This window comes from Gasterosteus aculeatus, chromosome 9 (genome assembly GCF_964276395.1).
Source record: "Gasterosteus aculeatus chromosome 9, fGasAcu3.hap1.1, whole genome shotgun sequence".
Lineage (NCBI taxonomy): Eukaryota > Metazoa > Chordata > Actinopteri > Perciformes > Gasterosteidae > Gasterosteus > Gasterosteus aculeatus.
This window is the reverse complement of record NC_135696.1, coordinates 8,895,564-8,916,738: the sequence shown is the minus strand read 5'-3', so window position 1 is coordinate 8,916,738 and position 21,175 is coordinate 8,895,564. Positions and strand designations below refer to the sequence as shown.

Below are 21,175 nucleotides of genomic sequence, written 5' to 3'. Positions count from 1 at the left end.
GCATGGTTGCATCAGAGAAGACTGTTGAGAAACCGGTGGGATTTCAGTCATAAAACATCCCACCCTTTTATAAAGTGAAACCTTCTGTGATGACACGCCGACCAACTTCGATTTATTTCGACACAAGTGAAGTGTACAGGCTCAGCCAATAGCAATCTCAGTCCACAGGTTTAGAAAAACAATATTTTATTCCCCCAATGGTCGACATTGGCAGTCGTCATGTCCTTATTGCATAATACATATATGTAAAATCTTTTATTTGTAGTTCAATCACATAAGGAGGACATTCCTTATCATTTGATGTATGAGCATTTTATTAAACAATTTACTTAATATTTAGAAAGGCTTCCATCAGCCTGATGAAAACATAAAGGGACATAAAGAAGTTTCCTGCAAAGAAGCAGGAAACAGCAGATCTGCTCTGCTTCACATTATAGAGAACGCAAAAAAAAACATTTTCTCATTAATGATGTTTCACCTACTGCAACCCATCCGCCGTTAACACAAACGTTAATGTTTATGAAGCGACCCCACAAAAGGGAGCCAAACGGATACAACAGATAGCGGTGCTTTCCTCGGCCATGGCTGATAACTAATAACCATCCAAGTGTTGTGGGTTGGATGTGAGGCAGAGGAAACAGAGCCGGGGATGAACTGTTGGGCCTCATCAGCAGATCTTTTACCTTTGAGCATCAACCTGTCTCTCCCTCAGGTTGAGTGCATTCCTCTGAGCACGTTGAGCTGCAGGGCTCCTCCCGTTACTCCTCCGTCAGTTGAAATGGTAAAAGTCGGTTCCTTCCTCGAGCAGCAAGGAGTTGAGGTTTTCCTCCAGAACGCCTCCCGTCATGTCCTTCATATGAAACAACAACATCACAGAAACAACAAGGCTATAAAAAAGACATCCACACAAAAGAGCACATTAGGAAGAATGTTTGTTTGCAATTAAACGCTTCCATTTTCATTAATGAAGGTCCGGTTGGCTTCAGTATTAACTGCAATGCCGTAAAGATTTAGCCTTTTGCACTAGTTTAGTCAACAACAATACAATAAGTGCGACCATAGAAAATGTAAAAAGTTGAAATGATTTAAATATTTGTTATTCGAGAATACAAATAAAGTTGTGTGAGTCAGTCCAGGTGTTAAGTGTGTGAATGTGTGTCACAGAGTACGGGAGAGGAAGAATGATTGAGTCCAGGTCTCCTTGAAAATAATCACTTCTCCCAATTCCCATAATTGAGCAATTAGTAGCCCCCGTAGGTGGGGTCCGTCTAGATTTGACGTCTGGCTTGGTGATAAATAGGCAATTAGTGATTTGGCTGCCAAAACAGCAGAATGTGTGTGTGTGTGTGTGTGTGTCTTATCTTCTTTTCATTTTAAACTTGACTAAAAAGAGACTATAAAAACTCGTTACCGTAGGGAAATGCTAAGCTACTGCAATAAATATAAACTGTGCAAAATGTAAAAAACTAAACAGTGGAAAAATATCAGATGTTTGTATGACCGTCATGTGATCAAAAACCAGGGTGTTGTCTCTACCGTTTCCTGCCTGCCCACTGTGTGTGTGTGTGTGTGTGTGTGTGTGTGTGTGTGTGTGTGTGTGTCATGTCCTGTGTGCTCTCTTGATCATTATATTTTTTATTTAAATAACAAGACCTCTGGGAACGCCGTCAAAAACTCGACACCACGCAGACAGGTTTTCTACTCACCAGTTTAACACAGATAACGAAGGGAGCGGAGGCGTCTTTGTAGTGCAGAACTGGTATTTTGGGCTTTGGTCTTTGCTGCAGAATATCAAAATAAAGAGTATATGCATATGACAACAAGACAACAAGATACTACTACTACTTGCTAATTGTTTGATACAGCTTCATCCATCCATCGTCAAACCGCTTATCCTTATCCTGCACTTATCCTGCACACAGGGTCGCAGGGGGGCTGGAGTCCATCCCAGCCAACTTCCCCAGACAGGGTACATGGACTGGTCGCCAGCCAATCGCAGGGCTACACAGAGACATACAACCATTCACACACCTAGGGGCAATTAACCTGATCCCCAGAGCATGTCTTTGTACTGTGGGAGGATGCCGGAGTACCCGGAGAGAACCCACACGGACACGGGGAGAACATGCAGACTCCACACAGAAAGGCCACTGGGCGGAGTCGAACCCAGGACCTTCTTGCTGTGAGGCGACAGTGATAACCACCACGGCACCGTGATACAGCTTCAAATAAAATTCTAATTCACTGGATGACCATTTATTTGAATCATCGCTTGGATCTGGGCCTGTTCCATTGAACATCAATGAACATGTTGTATTTGGTGACCCGGTGGCTGGTCTCACCTTGGATTCCTCATATGTGTAAAAGCCTTTCTTGATCTTGTTGTCATCGACATCACAAAAAGCTTTTACCTGATAAATGAAGCAGAAAGGCGTTGGCACAAACTCACATCCCCCCCAAGCCTTTTCCACCGATTCTATACAGTATGTCTCACATCTGACTTTGCATCTGAGGTAGCATACCCTCTCCTGATTGGTCGGGCTCAGACTTCGGAACAGCTTGCGGCCCTGTTTCCCAGCGTTCCATATGGTGAAGCTCTCCCATCGGCTGAGAACCTGCTCCTGCAGGAAGTCAACTCTCAGCTTCCAAATGGTTTCCCTGGAAAAGGAGATGAATGGAGGACGGACAGAAGGTCCTTTAAAAATAACAAACTGTTAAGATTGTTTATTCAGAGTGAAAACAAGGTTTCATTTTTTCATACTTTGCTTTTAATCTCTGTGAATTTTGACTATTTTGAAAATTGTGCCTTTTTTAGATTAAGTTGTTTTGCTGCTGCCTATATTTTGACTGGTATACACAGCTGTGTACAGGCCACACACACACACACACACACACATGCACACACGCACCTTCCTTCACATGAACTTCATTCATGCTTTTACTCTCTTCCTACACGGTCTCGCTCCCTAGTACAAATACACACACACACACACACACACACACACACACACCGCTGTTGAGTAATTATATGGACACAATCACGGAAGGTTCTCTGCTCTCATCTCCTGATGTGAGCGCCTGACTGGGTCTAACAGTGGGCCTCATATGCCAAACAAACCCACCACCGTGGTTTATCGCGGGTGGTCTCCGGATTCCTTTTCTAGACATTCTCTTTGCTCTTTGATTCTAAGACATGGAAGTAATGTGGCAGAGATTTACTGTAATCTGTATCTGTATACACACACTGAAGCCTTCATCCTCCTAACACCCTGTGGATCAAATGCAAACACTTTCATGCACTCTGTTCCACATGCGCAGCATAAACACAGCCTCTCTGTGTCCAGAAGCCTCCCTCTTACTATTTGGCACCATACTTAACTTTTTTTAAAGCCTTTCTCACCTCACTAAGAGACCCTTCACAGTTTCACAATGTGTGTGTGTGTGTGTGTGTGTGTGTGTGTGTGTGTGTGTGTGTGTGTGTGTGTGTGTGTGAGAGACAGTGAGAAGATGATGGTTTTATTTGGCTAAAGAGAGGAAGTAGGCAGGCTATGGATGGGAAGGGGTAACAAAAAGAGGGGGACGTGGAAAGTAGGAAAGGCAAGCTTGAAATAAGTATCCAAAAATAGACAGGTGACAAATGAAGACCGAGGAGGAGGATCGGTGAAGGAGTGCGTCAACACGGGAAGACATACGCATTAGAGAAGGAAATAGAGAAGGAAGGCGAGGCAGGTGTGTGTGTGTGTGTGGGGGGGGGGGGGGGGGGCAGGAAAGACCATCTCCTTTGGTGTGTTTTAACATTTGAGGCGCTCACACGCGGCTACAGACACTACATGACCTTGCTGAAGCAGAGGCAGCAGCAGGAGGGTCTGATCCTTCAGACACAAACACACACTTTTACTCATGCACACACACACACACACACACACACCAACAGGGCTCACAACAGATCAGATTTCCACAGCGTCTTAGAGATGCTGAACATTCCACAGAGGGAAGTGAAGAGGTTGAAATCCCTGATTCATTTGCTGGGAAAGTGTCTGGAATTCCACATCCAACATATTCTGGAAATCTTCTGTTGTTTGTGTGTTAAAAGAATCAAGCCTTGAGAAGATCAGATGCCAGCTGGCAGCTGTGAGAATGTAGAGGATTATATATATATGTGTGTGTGTGTGTGTGTGTGTGTGTGTGCGCAGCAGGGAAAGGTGTGCGTAGTGAGACTGACTCTGTTACAGAGTGCGTGGCAGCCTTCTCGTGGTAGCGGTACACCAGCAGGCACTGATCGACTCTGGCCACGCCCCCTCTCTGACGAAGACTCTGGTAGAAGAAGAGCAAGTCCTCTGGGACTCCCTGGGGAGTAGGAGGTAGCGCGTGAGGATGGAGATGACAGTTCATAAGTGTAATACATGAGACGACTGAGTAAAGGTAAGTTAAGTTAGTAGCAGTTAAATGTTTAGTATTTTTACCATTGATTTAAAACATCCTGTTTTAAAAGGTGAGCTCAAACAACAAATGCACACACCATAGTGAGTGTGTGTAAAGGTCTTGGGGATGTGGAAGAGGGAACTGTGTGAAATCTGAGTGAAGAACAGGTATGAAAACAAGATAGTTGATGGAGTCTTCTAGAGGCTAGTAGCTCAATGCTACATCAGCCGCTACTGGCACAGCTCACCCTCCCAAAGTACTGTCCTCACTCAAAATGTATTTTGAGTAATGAACGTGCAAAGTTTTGACAAGAAAATTAAAAATAGACATGAATAATGGAGGCTTACAAAGGATGGGCGGATGGTTGGACTGCGTTTTGGAGTTCTAAAGACGTTTGGGCGTGTACCCTCACCTTGCCCCCCTCATCAAACGGTCCAACCTTCAGGTACCAGTTCCTTGAACAGAACCATGTCGGCATGACGACTGTGGGCCCATGAGACGTGTACACCTGAGACCAGAGAACAGCTCAGATTATAACACTGGACATTTGGACAAAAAACCCAGGAATTACAATTTTTAGGGCAAACCAATTAAAAGTTCCGATCATTTGACTGCTGATGTACATCACATAGTTACATGGTTACTGGTCAATGTGAACAAATAATTTGAATCTTGCTCTATTTTAAACAGAGTTTGTTTTGTAGGGCAAGAACCAGAGAGACACAATATACTCTACATTTAGTCATGTAGTGGTGGAAAGATCATACCTTCATCCAATACCTCCAATAAGTGTTCTAACTGAGTGAAGATCTGACGGCAATGACAAGTTGCTAATTACTTGTATTACAGGTCAGGAAATAGAAAAGATAGTCTGACAAAATATCCATTAATGGGTGGAAGATGAGTTCAGAAGCTTTGCTTAAATTAAAGTGAATAAATGTTTCTCTCTCTCTCTCAGAACACAACATCCATATCAGCCGCAATCCGACCAGGATGTCGTTGACCGCCCACGGAAATCTCCTATTAGGCATTTCAGTCAAATGGAGAAGAATTCTACGAAACGTCTAATCGTGCAAATAAAATAGGTCAGAGTGCAGCCGCATGTGGCGTCTTACAAACGTGACTAATGACTTTCTTATGACCTCTCCTCCTCTTTCTAACGGCAACCTTTGTAATACTCCAGGACCATATTTAGGCACCTATACTTCTTTCACTTTTTATTCGTTTCACAGCTTCCTCCTTCCTCCACCTCCCTTCTTTTCTTCCTTTCTTGTACGTGTGTGTGTGTTCTGTTGAGAGGTGTTGTTGTGTTTTTAATCCGAGGGGTCATCTAAGGTTGACACGTTTTCTCCTTTAACTGTGTTCCTGTGCTTCCCCTGCTGTGGGTTTGTGTGTGTGAAAAGTGACTGTTCTTGGTTGCTGCATAACTGAAATGCATTACAGATGAAGAAAATGGGGAAAAACATCTGGATTCAGACAGTTGAACAGCTGGACAGAATAAAGTGTGAGGGAGTGAGTGTGTGTGTGTGTTGTCCACCTACGTACATCTTCTCTCCCTCGGATGTAATGTTGCAACATGTTGTAGATGGACGCTGTGGCCAAAAGCATGACTAAGAACTAATTCTTGGAAACCAGAGGAGAGAGAGGGAGAGAAACAACGGGAGAGTTGGTGTAGATGTGAGAAGTCGGAGTGGTGGGGAAGGTTTGGGATGACCATGTCTAATGTCATACAGATGAACCGTCCACCTCTGGATCCAGTTAAAGGAGCCCCATTCGGAGTAAATCTCGGCTTTAACTCGTTTAGATTCTGTGTCTTTATAAAGTCAAAGAAAGGGAGGAAAAAAAAGTGGAAAGGGAAACGAGCGGCCTTTCAGCCTGCAGAATCTATGCGTGATCTCATTCTCATGCCCCATGAAACTTAATATCACATAAATATCCAGGAATGCCTGCTAAGGAGTTATGCAGACGGTGTGTGTGTCCGCTCTTTAACCGTCTTGTGGGGACACACATCTGACTACACATTCACACAAAATGCACCTATTCAGTACATTTTAGGGTGAAGACTTGGTCTAAGGATAAAACCAGAGTTATGATTAGACTGGTTGTGAATAATGAGTAATGAGTGCAAGTCATAGTCATGAAAACACAAGTGTGTGAGTGTGTGTCCGTTAGAAAGGGAGAGTGGGTCCAGGTCGTCTTGTTTCCTTGGTAACAGTGTGTTTTGTTCAGACAGCAAACTGTAGACTTCCTTCTGTACATAAATAGAAATGCTGCCAGTGGGGTCACAAATTAATCTCATCTTAATGCATTTTTTGCCAAGCTAATTTTTCCAGTTTTGTGCCATTAAAATGATCTCCTTTGAAATGCAACTTGGATGAGTGGGGAAAGTGAATTGAACTTTGGGAATGGGTTTGTTTCCAGGAACTTCCACACACACCGTGTGCACTACATACCAAAACACATATTGCAGGAGCAGTTGAAACAGAAGAAAAGCCTGCAGTTCTTTTGTCAGTGAAAAAAAACAAAAACATGTCACTGGTTTCCACTACGACTCCCCCCAGCACACAGCTGTCAGTGGGACCCGTTTCCTCTGGTGGGACTGGGATGGACAGAGAGGTCCATCCCAGTCCCACCACCTCCGTCCATGCCACCGCCACGTTTCCGTAGAAACTGCGGACGGTAGGTAGACATCCTGTTTCTGTCCAACCTGGATGATGCCTGGCACATGACCTCTGACACACACACACACACACACACACACACACACACACACACACACACACACACACAAGCCTTTTGAAGCTACTTACCTGAGTGATGAGCTGACTCTGAGTGATTGTGTTGATCCAGCGAGTGTAACGCTCAGTCGATCCCTCTGGAGCCCTCCGGACTTTACAGCCAATCAGCTATCGGGGAAAAAACATTTGCAGAAATAACATGGTGCTTTAGAAGATGAAGAAGAAGAAATGGATGTGTGAATTACAAACTTAAAGTTCAAAAATGGCTAAAACACTCCTTCAATTAGTTATTTCTTGACTGTCAGAAAACAAATGTGATCCGTCAGCTGTGCCCTTATTTTTACTTACAAATCTCAGAGGAGGAAGGTCAATGAGAAGTAACGAGGGGCTTGAAATAAAGAAGGAGGAGGTTATACGCAACTGAATAACATAACAGAGGATCGTATTTTATCCAGGACCCTAAAATAATACAGCGCAAACAGAACGAGGCAGGCTGTTTGTGCAGGGCGGCAAGACCGCTGTCTCCATGCTGTCTCCCTCACTTCCCTCCCACACTCGACCTTTAACCTCTGACCTGGCAGACCACAGAAAGCATCAACACCGGATACTCACACTGTTCTGCATGCCAACTGCATGGAAGCGAGCGCACACACACACACACACACACACACGCTCACGCACACAGCCATGAATATTTTTGGGGAAGGATTAGTCAGATGATCAGGGTGAGAGAGAAAGGGATGGGCTGTGAGGGCAAGTGAGGGGGGAGGAAGCGGGGGGGGGGGGGGGGGGGGGGTGAAGGAGGAAAGGAAGCTAGCAAGCAAATACTTGAGGGAGAACTTACAGAGTTTGGGTGGAGGAAAGTTGCCTCATACTGCAGACGAACTCTTTGTGGCAACATAACGTCGTCCTGGATTACAAAAAACATCAAGTCACAGATACAAACATTCAGCTATTATGTGTACGAATGGCAGGTTTCTTTTAAAGCAATCTTGTTATGCGTATTTCATTCTTCCAGCATAAAACAGTCCATGAGCAACTTCGTGTAACTTAAGCAGTTAAAAACAAAGATCAGTAATTTGACAGACAAAGCACTGTTTCAGAGACAGAGCTGCCACTCATATAAACATAAATACACACACACACACACACACACACACACATGTATCAAGCTCAGCTCATTAGACATGAGTTCTGACATGTCTGTCAAACACTCGCTGAGCTGCTGAGGTCTGTGTGTGAATGTGTCCATGTATATTTGGACAAAGCAATATGATCAAATTATTGTTGCCTCACTATTGTGAGTTATGAAAGACACGTGGAAGGTGAAATTAAACTTGCTTTGGCTGACACAAACCCACACAAACTAACACTTACCGCATCCTGAAAGCACAAGTATTGTCCACAGCTCTGAGTTATTGCCTTATTCTTTGCATATCCCACTGAAAAACAGAAGTATGTTCATGTTTGTGTTTGCTGATTGTTTTGTGTGGGCCTCTGTGTTCTCACTACTTCCATGTTTAAGTCATTATTCTGTTCAACACATAAACATAACGTAATAACATGTCATTTGTCTTTTTAATTCGAGACACTACACAAGAGGGAAAGTTGTGTGAAGACCCAATCACAGATATTACGGATCGCAAACACATATTACTCAATTTTCTCTGCCGCTCCTTGAATTATGAGCATTTTTTACAAAAACATTCTTAACCTCAAGGTCCAAACACTTCTCGACCTCCCTCAAATGTCTTCCCAGCATGATACTCTAGAAACAGACAATGTCAGCTGCCTGTAAACACCCGACCAAAACTGGTCTGGGGAGTTATGAGCAATGTCCACAAAGGACAAGAACATGAGAAGAAGCACAAGAAAATGAGAAGATGTCTTTTGCATAGATAATTAAACACAATTGGCTCATGTTTCAGCTCCTTTCGGTTGTCCACCATCTCATTCATCTTCAATGTAAAAGCAATTCCTGAGGTCAGAGTTTGACAAGATCCTACTGACCTCCTCTGGGTCGGGGAGAGTTGTGGCCGGAGATCACAACTGAGATGCCCCTCGCCTGCAGCCTCTTCTTCCAACCCTCCACCACTTTCCTTGAGTCATCCTAAAGAACACACGCGTGCAGACACATAGACACACGTTGAACTATGACTGAGATCTCAATGTTTACATACCTGCCTGTAAATATGCAAACAAACGTACAGTGCTTGCGTCGTCAAAGACGGAGAGCTCCATGGTTCCGGTGAAGTCTTGTTTTAAGACGGCCTGCAGGCATTCATCCAGCCAACCGGATGCATTGTACATCGGCGTGATGATACTCTGAGCAGATCGAGTAACAGTCAGCCAGCAGATCATCTCACATAAAGGACAACACAATTAGCTCACAGGAGTTCATTTGAAAAGTTCGTTTTAAGCTGCTGGGGATTTGGGATACACGTGTAATAATAACAAATCATAATAATACGTTTAATTTGTAATGCACTTTATATTTAAGAAAATCCCAAAGTGCTACATGATAAAACTGTTAAGTGCTAACAATAAAAACACACGGAGAGTTTGAAAAAAAAAACAAAACGTGTGTGAGAATATTGTTTGCATTACGTTGCACATCATCAAGTTCAATAGATAATTGCAACGAGTAGAGCTGAGAGCGCAGAGTGAGCGGACACATCGAGAGTCTCCTGCTCTGCGTCAGTGACCTCGCAGCATCACGTGAGCAGCGTTCGCTGTGCGGGTCAGTCGATCACGCACCACGTCCACGGCTCTGCGCTGCGCTTCGTTCTCTGCGACGCGTGGGTTCATGTCAACCTCCAGTTGGTGACTCGTCCTGGTCAGCCGACACCTCTGTTTAGTCCGTCGGATATGGGATGTGCGATCGATTAACTTAAACCAGTGACCCACGAGCGCTTCGCCTTAACGGCAGTGTTTTAAGCGTGTCTCGATGTGAATTAGATCCACGTCGACAAAATGCCATTTCTTGAACGATACTCTATTATTTTAATGACGCTCAGAGTGACAGTTTCAGCAAAACGTGTAGTCAAAACTGGCCGCGCGGGCAACAGCTCCACAGCTTCCGCAAACATTGAATTCCGGACGCTCATTGGCTCCTGCAAAACACGGACGGACGCCGGATTCGCTGTAACTCACTGTCAATCCTCAAGATCAGTGACGTCACCAACATTACATAAAATAGCTTTTTGTCTTAGTTTACAAAAAAACATATATTGAACGTTTCTTTCCAAAGAAGTAAGCAAGTAAATATAAAACACAATGTGGGATATTCCCATTTCTAAACTGACAAATAACCATTAATCAGAATTCTTTTGTTAGAAATATACAGTTTATTTATCAGAGTAAGTCATCATTAGTAAGTCTTAGCAAAGTGTCCACTTAATGCTTTCATCCACACTGCATGGTACTTCACTAGCGGGTGAAGTTTGACAACTGTTATTATTTTAAAGATCAGTCATGAACACTAATTGATTAGGTATACATTTCATTTTTTTTAAATGCAATTCATTTCATCCTAGTTTATTTATTTTGTTATATCTGCCCTAATAAAACAACTGATGGTTAGTAAAAAGTTTGAATTATATTACATACGGACACACTTCTCCTTAATCAGGGACCATTGCGACAGGATGTAGTTTAGAGATCTAACTGGGGAATAATTGTTTCCACATTGCAGCGGCATCTTAATCAGACAAAACTAAAGTTATCACTAAATGCTTCTTGAAATTGAACAAACGCCTCACGACTGGCCAGAAACAACAGCTCCAGGGGGGGCAAAGACCAGGACCAAAATCAGGACTCATTCTCTCATGCTTGAGTGCATAATTTGTGGCATTGGGACAAAATCAGGCCTAATTGTACAGATGCAACAGTGTAAACGCAACTGCAATAAACTGTATTTCTTATGGAAGTATATAGCTATCAAAGGTATTATGAAATGTTCATGTTAGTCTTTTTCAAAGCACTGGATAATGGAGATGTATTGCCGAGAGCAATGCATGATTAACAAAAAAGCAATTACATCACCCAGATGTTTCACCCAGAGGTTCAGGTTGAGGTTCTGACTGTTGATGTTTTGTTTTCCCAGGTTCTTCTTTGGCAATTATTCCACACTCAGTCCCACAACCATTCTCATAATTATTCAACCCCTTCCTCCAAAAAACCAACACCACATGGCAACTTTGCAAACCAAATGTACACACGAGTTTGGTTGCTGTAACTGGAGGTTGAGACAGCAGCTGTTTGGATTCGTAATCAGGCTTCACTTGATTTTGTTTGGGCAGAAAGGCCAGACGTTAAAGAGAGGAGACGTGTGTGAGTGTGTCCGGGCGAACCAGCATGACTGGATTACCTGTTACCTTATGTTTTACCAGCAGTAGAACCCAAGGATGCCATTATCAATCTTTAGTTAAGTTATAATAAACTTAGTGACTGCCAAGAAAACTGATACTGTCGTACCTAAATCCAGGACGGTGTGTTTGGAAAAGTTCATGTACAATTTCCATTGCCTCTTTGGCATTTGCGGATTCAGTAATTGTCTCAACAGCCAGCGAGGTGATTTACTTTTTTTTATCCCACTTTGACACGATGCTGGGCTTCTCTTCGATGTTTTAGCACAAGCAACGCTACGTTTCTTACACAAGGAGAACGACTTTGACAGCAGAAAGTTTCACTTTCCTTTCTTTGGAGAATGATAGTTGTCACCCTCATCTGGGGGGGTCACCTGGGCGTAAAATATTCACCGAATATAAAAAAGAAGGTTAAATGACAGTGTCAATACTGCCATCTAGTGGTCCATGATAGAAATGGATCTCATCAAAGTTCTCCATCTTTTGAGCTCCATAATACAGCTTCAATGAAAACCTTTGCTTTGGTTTCCGCTGATGTTTTTCTGTTACATTTCTGATAAATCTTGGTGACCAATCAGAACCTTAAATAGCAATTTAGTCATTCGACCTTAGTTACTGCTTTTGGTAGTGTGTGGCCAAAGAAAGGTAGAAGCCCTTTCAGTCCCAATCTCACACACACACATTTAGTATGTGTGAATCTTATGTTGCCCAGAACAATCAATTAACGGTTAACAAATGTGACAACGTGAAAGGGATTGAGAGATGAATCCACATATAATTATCATCTGAAACGGCAGCTACTGTCGGCTTTGTTTCCCTCTCCAGGCCTTAAATGTACTCACAACTCTCGCGGCTCATATAGCGTCTCTTCCAGCAACAGCATTCTCATGTTACACGGAGGCTTCCTGCTCAGCCAGCTGGTGAGCAATTAGCTACACAAGTGTTAGACATTTCATCAGGCTGGACTCTACACGGTTAAAAGTAACCTCTGGTTGTGTTCTAATAAGCCACCAAAGCAGAGGAAGATTGCTTTAATTGACTTAAGACAATAAAGACCAATCTTTGGTAATACTAACGCCCTAACCTTAAGTCATATCTTTATGATAATGTTTGTATCCTTTCAAGAAAATGGGTTTTACTGCCTGATGTTCAGCTGTAGTGTTTTTATTTTGATCTTAGAAAGTCAGACTACGTAATCTTTGCTGAACAGCAGCCAGTTAAGACCAATACCTTAACAATTATATGAAATGATACAATACTGACTGCTGAATGAGCGAAACATTTGCACACGTAGAAAGAATAACTATCGCAGTTATCCTGCCTGCAAAAACAATAACGGGAATCATTTTATCAATCATATGAACACTTCAGAAATTATAATTCAAACACCATTCATTTATTGGCATAATATTTTATAATACTTTATAGGTATCATTCTGTAAATACATTTGTACTCGGCCTGTGTATCTATAGGCAGGCATTTCACATTCAGGTTCAGTGCGGTGATGTCCAAACATCTCTCTAGTTACATTCCTTGTTCCTAACAACCAGAGGAGCCATTGACACATCACTAATCATCTGTAGTCGTTTTAGCTTATTTCTCCTCTTACTTCTTTTACTCCTCCCTCCTCCTCACTCGTATTTTGTCTGCTCACAGTTTTATGCCCATTTCCGTTGTTTTATCTGCCGACCAATGCCTCTCCATTTACCGAGGTTGAATTTAGTTGGAGGAGGGACAGTCTCCCTGAGGTCCTCCGTTATGGCGGCAATATGAACCAGCAGGGAATGCTTTGTGGTCGGCTGTGGAGACGGACGCACGGGTCAGATCGGTTACAATCACTTAATAAATTCAGGCCCAGATTGAGACAGTGAGGTTTGGCCTCAGCTGGTTTGGTCTAGTTTGAAGGATCCTTTTGGGGCTGCTATCACAAATAAGTATCTAACCCAGGACCAGTTACTGATGAGCCTGCTATTATGTAATGATATCATTATGTAGGGAGGAACACGTGAGTCTCTCCCACAGTGCTGAATACTGCTTCAAATCTAACAGTGATTCACTTGTGCCAATAAAGCTTTAAGGGACTATTTGACCCATGAGGAAAAGAGGATTCATTTGAGGAACTAGTCTCGGGTGTTCATCGGAATAGAGTAGTTTGGAGTCTCGGGGGTGGGATGCATTCATGCTTTTGTCGGTGAAGCAGCAGCGGTAAGGATCCTTGTGAATCCTGGTGGACAATCAAAGTAAGTGTCTTCATCACGATCTTCTAAAGGACCAGTTCTGGCTCTGTGCTCAAAGGGTGCTTGGAGTTATCACTGTTGATGGGATAAAGGAATCAAAGGGGATGTCGAGATACACCCTGTTAGTTCGGTGGTCTGTGCATGTTTGTGTCTATGCACCCTTAAGTGCGCCTGAGTGTGTGCGTGTGTGTGTTGTGTGTGTGTGCGCGCGTGTGTGTACGTACATGTGTTTGTGTTAGAGTTAACTTTTCTTCAAGAGATCAGGGTATATAGCAGCTGGTGTGGCTTAGACACACACAAATACGTCCGATCTGAGGTTTGTCCGCTTGAAGCGCGCACAAAGACGTCCAGTTCCGGCTCATTTAAACTATTCTCGCTGTAGTCTGCATAAATAAATCCAAGGAGAATCCGTTTTGTGGTCTAACTCTGCAGACCCTGCAGAGCAGGAAGACGCAGGCGGCCTCAGAGGAAAGGATTGTGGCTCTGTGTCTGTGACTGGGAGCGCTGCGCATGACGAGGAGAAAGGGGGAGCAGGGGCTGTGGCAGGTTGGAGGGAAGGTCCAGGAGTCCGGCGGGAGGTTGCGTGAGAGACGAGGGGAGGACGAATTGCTGGTGGGGCAGAGGGAGAGGCAGCGACGGGCTGTAGGAGAGCATGTGGGGGGGCAGAGGCGATGTGGAGGAGGGTCGCATTTGGTTGAGGGTGAGGCGAGGCTGATCGCAGTGGAAGGGGTTGCTAGGAGACGGAGCACTCAGACCTGAGGAGACGGAATTGAGTGTTAAATCAGATTTCAATGACATCTCAGTACCGTACCTGTGAATTAAGCACACGCGTTGAAGCAGTTTGTTACCTGAGAGGAAGGGGTTGTTGTGCAACTTCCCCTGGGGGTTGGACGGTATCAGAGCGTCTAAATTGACCAACGAGGCCCCCGTAGGTCCTAGGAAGGCCTCTGGGGTTCGACACATGCGTGAAGGTGGGGCGCTGAGCGGGGGTGCTAGCCGGGACAGGTCGAACATCTCCGGGCTGGACGATTCTCTTCCATTTACCAGGGGTTTCACCTCAGCGTCTGTCCCAAATGGATCCGGTCTGGAAGCCGTTCCAGCAAATGGGTCAGAATCTGCCTTTACTCCAAACAACTCTGCATCTTCAGCAGGAACAGAAAAACGGTTTAAAGAGTAGTTATTTATTGCTGCAATATGATGCATGGGCGGTAAATTTTTATCTTAAGGTTTCAATGGCATCATATTACATGAATAAGAGACCTACTGCCTCTAAATGTACAGTCAAATCCTGGCTGAATCGTACTACCTGTAGAACTACCTGTGGGACTGGCAGGTTGTGGGGAAGACACTTGAACAATCTCCCGTTTGGGATTCTCCTCTTCCTGATCATCAAACGGATCTGTCCCATCACCTCCTGCCGGTCAAATTGAAAACATTAGCCGGTGTGCAGGAGTAGACAGCTATTGAAGCCACACTGTATTTGAAACAAACGTAAATGCATATTGATGAGACTGGTGTTTCTGAAAGGTACCTCCTTCTGTTGGGCTGTCCCACGCATGATTGGCAGGACTGGAGGAGACTGGCGCTGCTTCCCAGGGATCTGTGCGTGAGTCAGCATGTGGCGCCCAGGGATTGGACGCATCGGAGGACGAGGGAGGGGCCGCCCAAGGGCTGCCAGTCACAGGAGTGCTGGAGTGGACCGCTGTTGTGAGGGGCAGACGGACAACACAAAGCTTTGAGTGAAGCATTGGAGACAGACACGCTCACAAAATGGGTGTGCCTGTGAGGAGCCACCCACCTACAGAGTCCCAGGGGTCAGAGGTGATGTCATCGGCAAACGGCGCAGAGTTCCAAGCGTCACCTGGCTGACATGGGACCTCAGACGAGGTGCCGAAAATGTCAACCAGGTCCAGCATGGTTGACTACAGGGGGAGAGACAACCTTTCTGTGACTCTGTGCCAAACATTCAAGAGTTCATGTTCCTGGATGAGTTTTTGAACTATGCAAAATGAAAGATATATTAAGGAAAAAATTGAAACTCTTGAGGTTATAGTGATTGTAAGTGTATTACGACAATAACTTTAAAACACTATTTACCACCAGCTTGTTCAAGATTAAATTAAGCAACTGAGACCGCAATAAATGTCTATAAATCAACATAAGAAGAAATTATGAAATATTTTCCTCATGCTGATTTTATGCTAAGCAGTATATTATGACCAATGACAAGCCGTGGGGACCTTTACATAAGACAGCTGGTGAATCTGATCGGCTGGTTGAAGGGCCAATAAGTAAAGCTGGGTGCTTCAAGATAAGGAGCGTGCTTTCAGGGAAATGTCATGCTGAGCTCAAGGTTAGACAGTCATCATGATTCAGAAGGCACCTCTTTCTCCTCTCTGCTCTCAATTCATTCTCTAAATGCCTGCTAAAAAACACCCATAAATGCACCTGCCCACCTCTCCATGCAAACATATGCTCGTGTAGCATGCAAGCCTCCACACACACATACAGACCTTTTTTTTAAACTCACCCCATCTATCTCCGACTGACTCTCTCTCCGGCTCTCATCCAGGGCCTTCTGTAACAGAGACTCGTCTCCTTGGCGACAGCACTGCTCCTGTAGGGGCGGCATTGTGACATCATGAACATTATGGCAACAGCTACGAGGACGCAGGCACAAACATCCACATACACGCGCGCCCGCGTTAGTGAAACAGTGTTTGGTTGGCTTGGCACAGGAAAACTAAAGCAGCGCTGCCGGCTTTTTTGTTCTAATTAAATATTTAGTTGACGACCAAAAAAGACCCGAGGCTGGTTTAGAGGAAAGACGAGAGCGATAATGCAGAGGATATTTTTATAGATGTTTAACGTCGCGGGAGGGCCGGGGGTTCCGGAAAGATGTAAAGAGAGTGAAGAAGAGAAGAGATTTATTGGGTGGCCACATATAAGCATGTTGGTTAACTGGGTGTTTAATAAATGACAACACTGAAGGATAAGAGGTGAGTTGTGTTTCTGTGTGTGTGTGTGTGTGTGTGTGTGTGTGTGTGTGTACCTGCTCATGCTCCTTTAGGTAAGGCTTAAAGCAATCTTTAGTTGCGTGTCTTCATCCATCTCTATGGCAACAGGGGATGGCAAAGCTATCTAGATTAAGGTGGGCGAATGTTCAGAACGCTTGTAACAACATTTTCATTATCGGAATGTGTGTGTGTGTGTGGAGGGAGAGTTTGCTTGTCCACTCAAGGAGCTAAGGGAGATTACACATTATCATAATATGTGTGCGTGTGTTTGGTTTTACCTTCTGACTCTCCTCCCTGCTCATGGCTAAAGCCAGCTGGAGCTGCAGCTCCTCCTCGCCGCTGGTCTGTGGTCGAGCCTGCTCGAGGTCTGAAGCAGCACGAGGAGACGAGGACGAGGCTGCAGAGGGAACAAGTGAGGGAGGTTTAGGGGGGAGGAAGCCGTATCGGGATGAGGAGTTATGGTATTAATATTTTCAGGCCAACGCTGCAGTATTGATAATCTATGTGGTGGATTGTCCAAAGTGCCAGGCTACAGCACAAAATCATTTAAATAGGGATCAGCCTGAATACAAGCGTGTATTTTTAACACTCCATCCACTTATGAATTCCCAACGCATACAATTTGCTGTTCAGTGCTCCAGTTTACACTCTAGAAGTGTTGAATTTAACATTCGGAGCATATCATTGAGAGATACGCCTACATACAGTTGGTAACATGTCGACGGCTGAAAGAACCAGAGCTAACAGGGTTACCCTGGGGGGGATCGGAGGGTGGACGTTACACACAAACATGGACTCACATGCACGTGGGACAAACATAGCTGACCGTCTACCACACAGCGGATGATACACTGTGACATTGAGGGTAAAAGGGCCTCTTCTACCAACCGTGCCTGAGCGCACTACCATGAATGTGCTACAACGCCACAGAACTTTTTTTAATCAAGCAACACAAAAATTAGATTCATTCTTCATCAGAAGGGTTTTTAAACAAGGGTGTTTGTTTTTGTGGTTTTCCTGTGTCTCCTGCGTGGATGAAAAGTCAAGAATGGGTTATGAATGCCCACTGTACACTACTTACACAGCACCAAAGAGCAGACAACATTAGCGACAAGCTGGTGAACAAGAATTAATCTGTCAGACACACAGGGCTATAAGGGGAGAGGATACTGGATGAAGTTACACATACCACCATAAAATGTCTGTGTTGACTCAAATTGTTTGCGCTTCCTACAAGTGACGAAAAAAATCATTCAAAGTACTAAATGCTTTGAATACTCACAGTTGAAGGAGGACGGAGAGCCTCGGGAGCGGCTGAACTCCTCCCCGTACAGCACAGCCATGCTGGGCTGGCTCGTGCGCCTGCCTGGATGGTAAGACGGAGGAAGACCTCCGAACACGCCCCCTCCACTGCCTCCCCCGGCCATTCGTTCCTTGGTCTTCAGGGCTTGACTCCTCTCCTGCCGGAGCCGCTCCTCATCCCGCAGGAGACACACAAGTTGCCGTGCTTTTTCTCTCACGTTGGCCCCCTGATCCCTGCCGTCACGGTCCACGTGCTGGAAGTCCCGTAGCGTCTGGACCGCACATGAAGACAAATGGCATTTGGGGATATTTTAGATATATTGGATATTTTAGAAAATATTTTTTTATTCAAGTTGTGGTTGAGAAGATGGAGGAAAACCTCAATAATGTGATCCTCAGGAATGAGTTTGACAAGAAAAGCAAACGTAGAGTTTGTACTATGGAATATCTAGAGTAGTGGTTGCCACGGTAGCAGCCACAGGGGATCCAAATGATGAACAGTAAAGACCATCTATCACTGAGGAATTTGGATTGCCCGAAGTTCTCTTCTTGTTGAAGTCCAGTACCTGAATGGTGAAGGCGTTCTCACGGCACTGCTGGGCCACTCTCTCTGATCCGGTCTTCAGCAGGTAATCCAGCAGAGTCAGGGCCTGTAGTCAAAGTGCTGATTACCACACTGATACTTGATGCAAAATGCAAAAACATTATTTTAATGAATCGATCTATTGCGTAGAGAAATGAGATGGACACATAAACGAGTGGTAAAAGTCTCTGTGCTTCATTTCAGCATGCTAACATGCTTCAAATGCAAATGCCCACAATGTCATAGTTAGACATCATCATTTGTATCACATTCACCGTGTTGGTTCATAGCAACACACAGTTATAGCATTAATAACTAAAAGGTTAACTTCATGTAGGCCTGAGAGAAGGTCACAGTTTCCCCAAAGTCAGCAAAATACACCTCTGGGTAACATGGATATCTGCACCAAAGGTTGTGCCAATCCATAGAGTGGACATTGAGATATTTGATAGGGTAAGTGAAAACGTGTGTCAGAAACTCTGTTAAAGTATGTCCTCTACAGACCTAAAAATCAGATATTTCTGATGTCCAATATACAACCTATTTACCTATAGCAGAAATGTAAGAGAATAATCTTGAATTGATTATTAAAGCAGGGAAAGTGATGGTGAGCGTCAGAGAGAGTCTATAGAAAGAAAAGAGAAGCACTACATATTATCATTGACCCATTCACACACATTCCTACACTGACAAAAGGGGCTCCATAGAATGTGCCTAATCATTCATACCCATTCATAATAATTCGGGGCTAAGCGTCTTGCTCAAGGACACATCGACGTGGACTACGGGAGACGGGGAATCAAAGGCGCCGATCTTCTGATTGAAGGAAGATCCTGCTCTAAAAGCAACACGCTCGCTTTCTAACTGAAATCTTTTCGCGAGCTCACCTTGTAGACGTGTCTCCAGTTCTTGCCGCTGTCGTTGAGGCGTTTCCACACCATGCCCATGACCTCAGCAAACGCCACCACATTGAAGGTCAAGTCAGCGATCTCCGACATGAGGGACGAGGACGGGCCCCAAGGGTCGTTTGAGGTGGCCTCGCGAACCTACACGCCAGCAGCAGAGGATCAATGATTTCCATTTCTATTCATGTTTACATGTCATGCATGTAAAAAGGGAGAAGTGTGTTCATGACAGGGAACTCCAGTAGGAAGAGAGTTTGTTTCTGAAGTGTTTTTTTTGTATTTCCAGTCTAAACCAGAATAGCAACAATACCTTGATCTCCGCTTCTGAATAGTTGTGCACGATATTCTTCACCTGCCGGCGAAGGGCTGAGGTTGTCATGGTCACAGGTGATGGAGGACGTGTAGGGATAGAAAGTGGGGGTAAAAACACTCAACAGGTGAAGAGAGGGGGCTGAAAAGGGGGGTGGGGACGGGAGGAGGAGAGGAGAAGGGAGGTGGCTATGGCAAAGAAGGCTCCTCTTCTCTGTCTGGAGTTACAGGACATCCCTGTAAGAAAGAGACAGAGAATATATATTTATATTTAAAAGTAAATTTTGGTCATACGCACTCTTTAAGGTTCAATTTAATTGGCAAATTCAAAGCCCCCCGCCTGCAGAAGGGATATTGTGAAACTTGGAGGACTGCTGTTCAATGCTTTGGGACGTAAACAGTAATTATAATGTGATGGATTCATGGAGTGCCCCTATGTTCAACTCCACGCCTGTTTTTATTCATTTGGTTTACATTTCGGGAAACTGGCACCAAAAAAAGTCTGTTGATTATGCATATTCTGTTCGGCTGCACAGAAATTGCATATGTTAAGCAGATGTCACATGATAGTTTGATGGTCGATAGTTTAGGTATTTGGTTGAACGAGTAGAAATTTGGACGTGATGCTACCAAAGCTATCCCACTTCATGCTGAAGGGAACATTAAAGGACATTGCCTTCCACAGGGCCGGCTCGACAGCACGGCCAAGAACACTGAGTTGTTGATTTATTCCTTTGCTGTTTACTTTAATACCAAACAAACTGAGCATAGTGATTGAATGACGAGCTAACAATTTGTCCCCGCTTAGGAAGTAGGACATGAGTGCTCTGGCACTCAGGCGTCTGATGAAGCTTCTTGGCAGCTTAATTTATTCAGGCCAACACTCACATCCAGCTGCCTAAACCCATGCACACGCACGCGCACAACCCATTTTCTCCAACAAATTAATTTTTTAGAGAGGACACAGGGGAATCGATTAATGGTTCCTGAGATACTTATTTTTCTATTCGAGGCTCCAGTATCAGAACATCTGTTATGCTCCAATAAAAAGGGCATTATTAGACATTTATTTGTCTGGATAAGATCATTCAGACAAATTTACGGGAGAATATACGATGTGGGTTGGTACGGATGCTTGTGAGGAGCTGGGTTTCTCACTGCGAGGGGCATTGTGGTCTTTTTCCACGTGAAAAAATGTGTTTACTTCATTCAGGAAGGTGTTCTCTTCTTCTATGTGCTTGATTTGGCAGATTTCTATTCCCACATCCTCTATTTAATTCTAGATAAAAGGTAT

General features: G+C 44.3%; 3 protein-coding genes and 1 long non-coding RNA gene across 6 annotated transcripts in view; 1 reads left to right on the top strand and 3 right to left on the bottom strand.

Moving 5' to 3' along the window:
- Positions 1-290: 290 nt before the first annotated feature.
- On the bottom strand, positions 291-10,258 carry qtgal (queuosine-tRNA galactosyltransferase). 2 transcript variants are annotated; one of them, XM_078080439.1, is made up of 12 exons: positions 9,918-10,258; positions 9,369-9,485; positions 9,171-9,270; positions 8,538-8,602; positions 8,005-8,070; positions 7,233-7,328; positions 4,835-4,930; positions 4,223-4,347; positions 2,523-2,658; positions 2,343-2,411; positions 1,707-1,781; positions 291-850 (listed from the first exon to the last, which is right to left on the bottom strand). In XM_078080439.1, the coding sequence occupies exons 1-12, from the start codon at positions 9,966-9,968 to the stop codon at positions 770-772; spliced, it is 1,077 nt and encodes a 358-aa protein (XP_077936565.1). In that variant the 5' UTR covers positions 9,969-10,258; the 3' UTR covers positions 291-769. The 2 variants fall into 2 exon arrangements, with proteins under 2 accessions (XP_077936565.1, XP_077936566.1); XM_078080440.1 differs by lacking the exon at positions 2,343-2,411.
- LOC144383343 (uncharacterized) lies at positions 4,288-16,552 on the top strand. Its single transcript, XR_013450697.1, has 3 exons — positions 4,288-4,422; positions 5,381-5,507; positions 15,333-16,552. It is a non-coding gene; the product is annotated as an uncharacterized LOC144383343 (long non-coding RNA).
- Positions 12,902-20,023, bottom strand: epn3b (epsin 3b). Of its 2 annotated transcripts, none has more exons than XM_040186585.2 (11): positions 19,883-20,023; positions 19,555-19,713; positions 18,651-18,734; positions 18,065-18,356; positions 17,061-17,179; positions 16,296-16,382; positions 15,564-15,687; positions 15,297-15,467; positions 15,072-15,179; positions 14,614-14,907; positions 12,902-14,520 (listed from the first exon to the last, which is right to left on the bottom strand). In XM_040186585.2, the coding sequence occupies exons 1-11, from the start codon at positions 19,949-19,951 to the stop codon at positions 14,228-14,230; spliced, it is 1,800 nt and encodes a 599-aa protein (XP_040042519.2). In that variant the 5' UTR covers positions 19,952-20,023; the 3' UTR covers positions 12,902-14,227. The 2 variants fall into 2 exon arrangements, with proteins under 2 accessions (XP_040042519.2, XP_040042521.2); XM_040186587.2 differs by having other exon boundaries at positions 15,084-15,179.
- The window catches only part of LOC144383341 (MYCBP-associated protein-like), a 47,898-nt gene continuing 46,715 nt past the window's right edge, over positions 19,993-21,175 (bottom strand). The window contains exon 10 of the mRNA XM_078080438.1: positions 19,993-20,118. Coding sequence (XP_077936564.1) covers positions 20,071-20,118 — 48 coding nt within the window. The 3' untranslated portion in view covers positions 19,993-20,070. The remainder of the gene's footprint in view (positions 20,119-21,175) is intronic.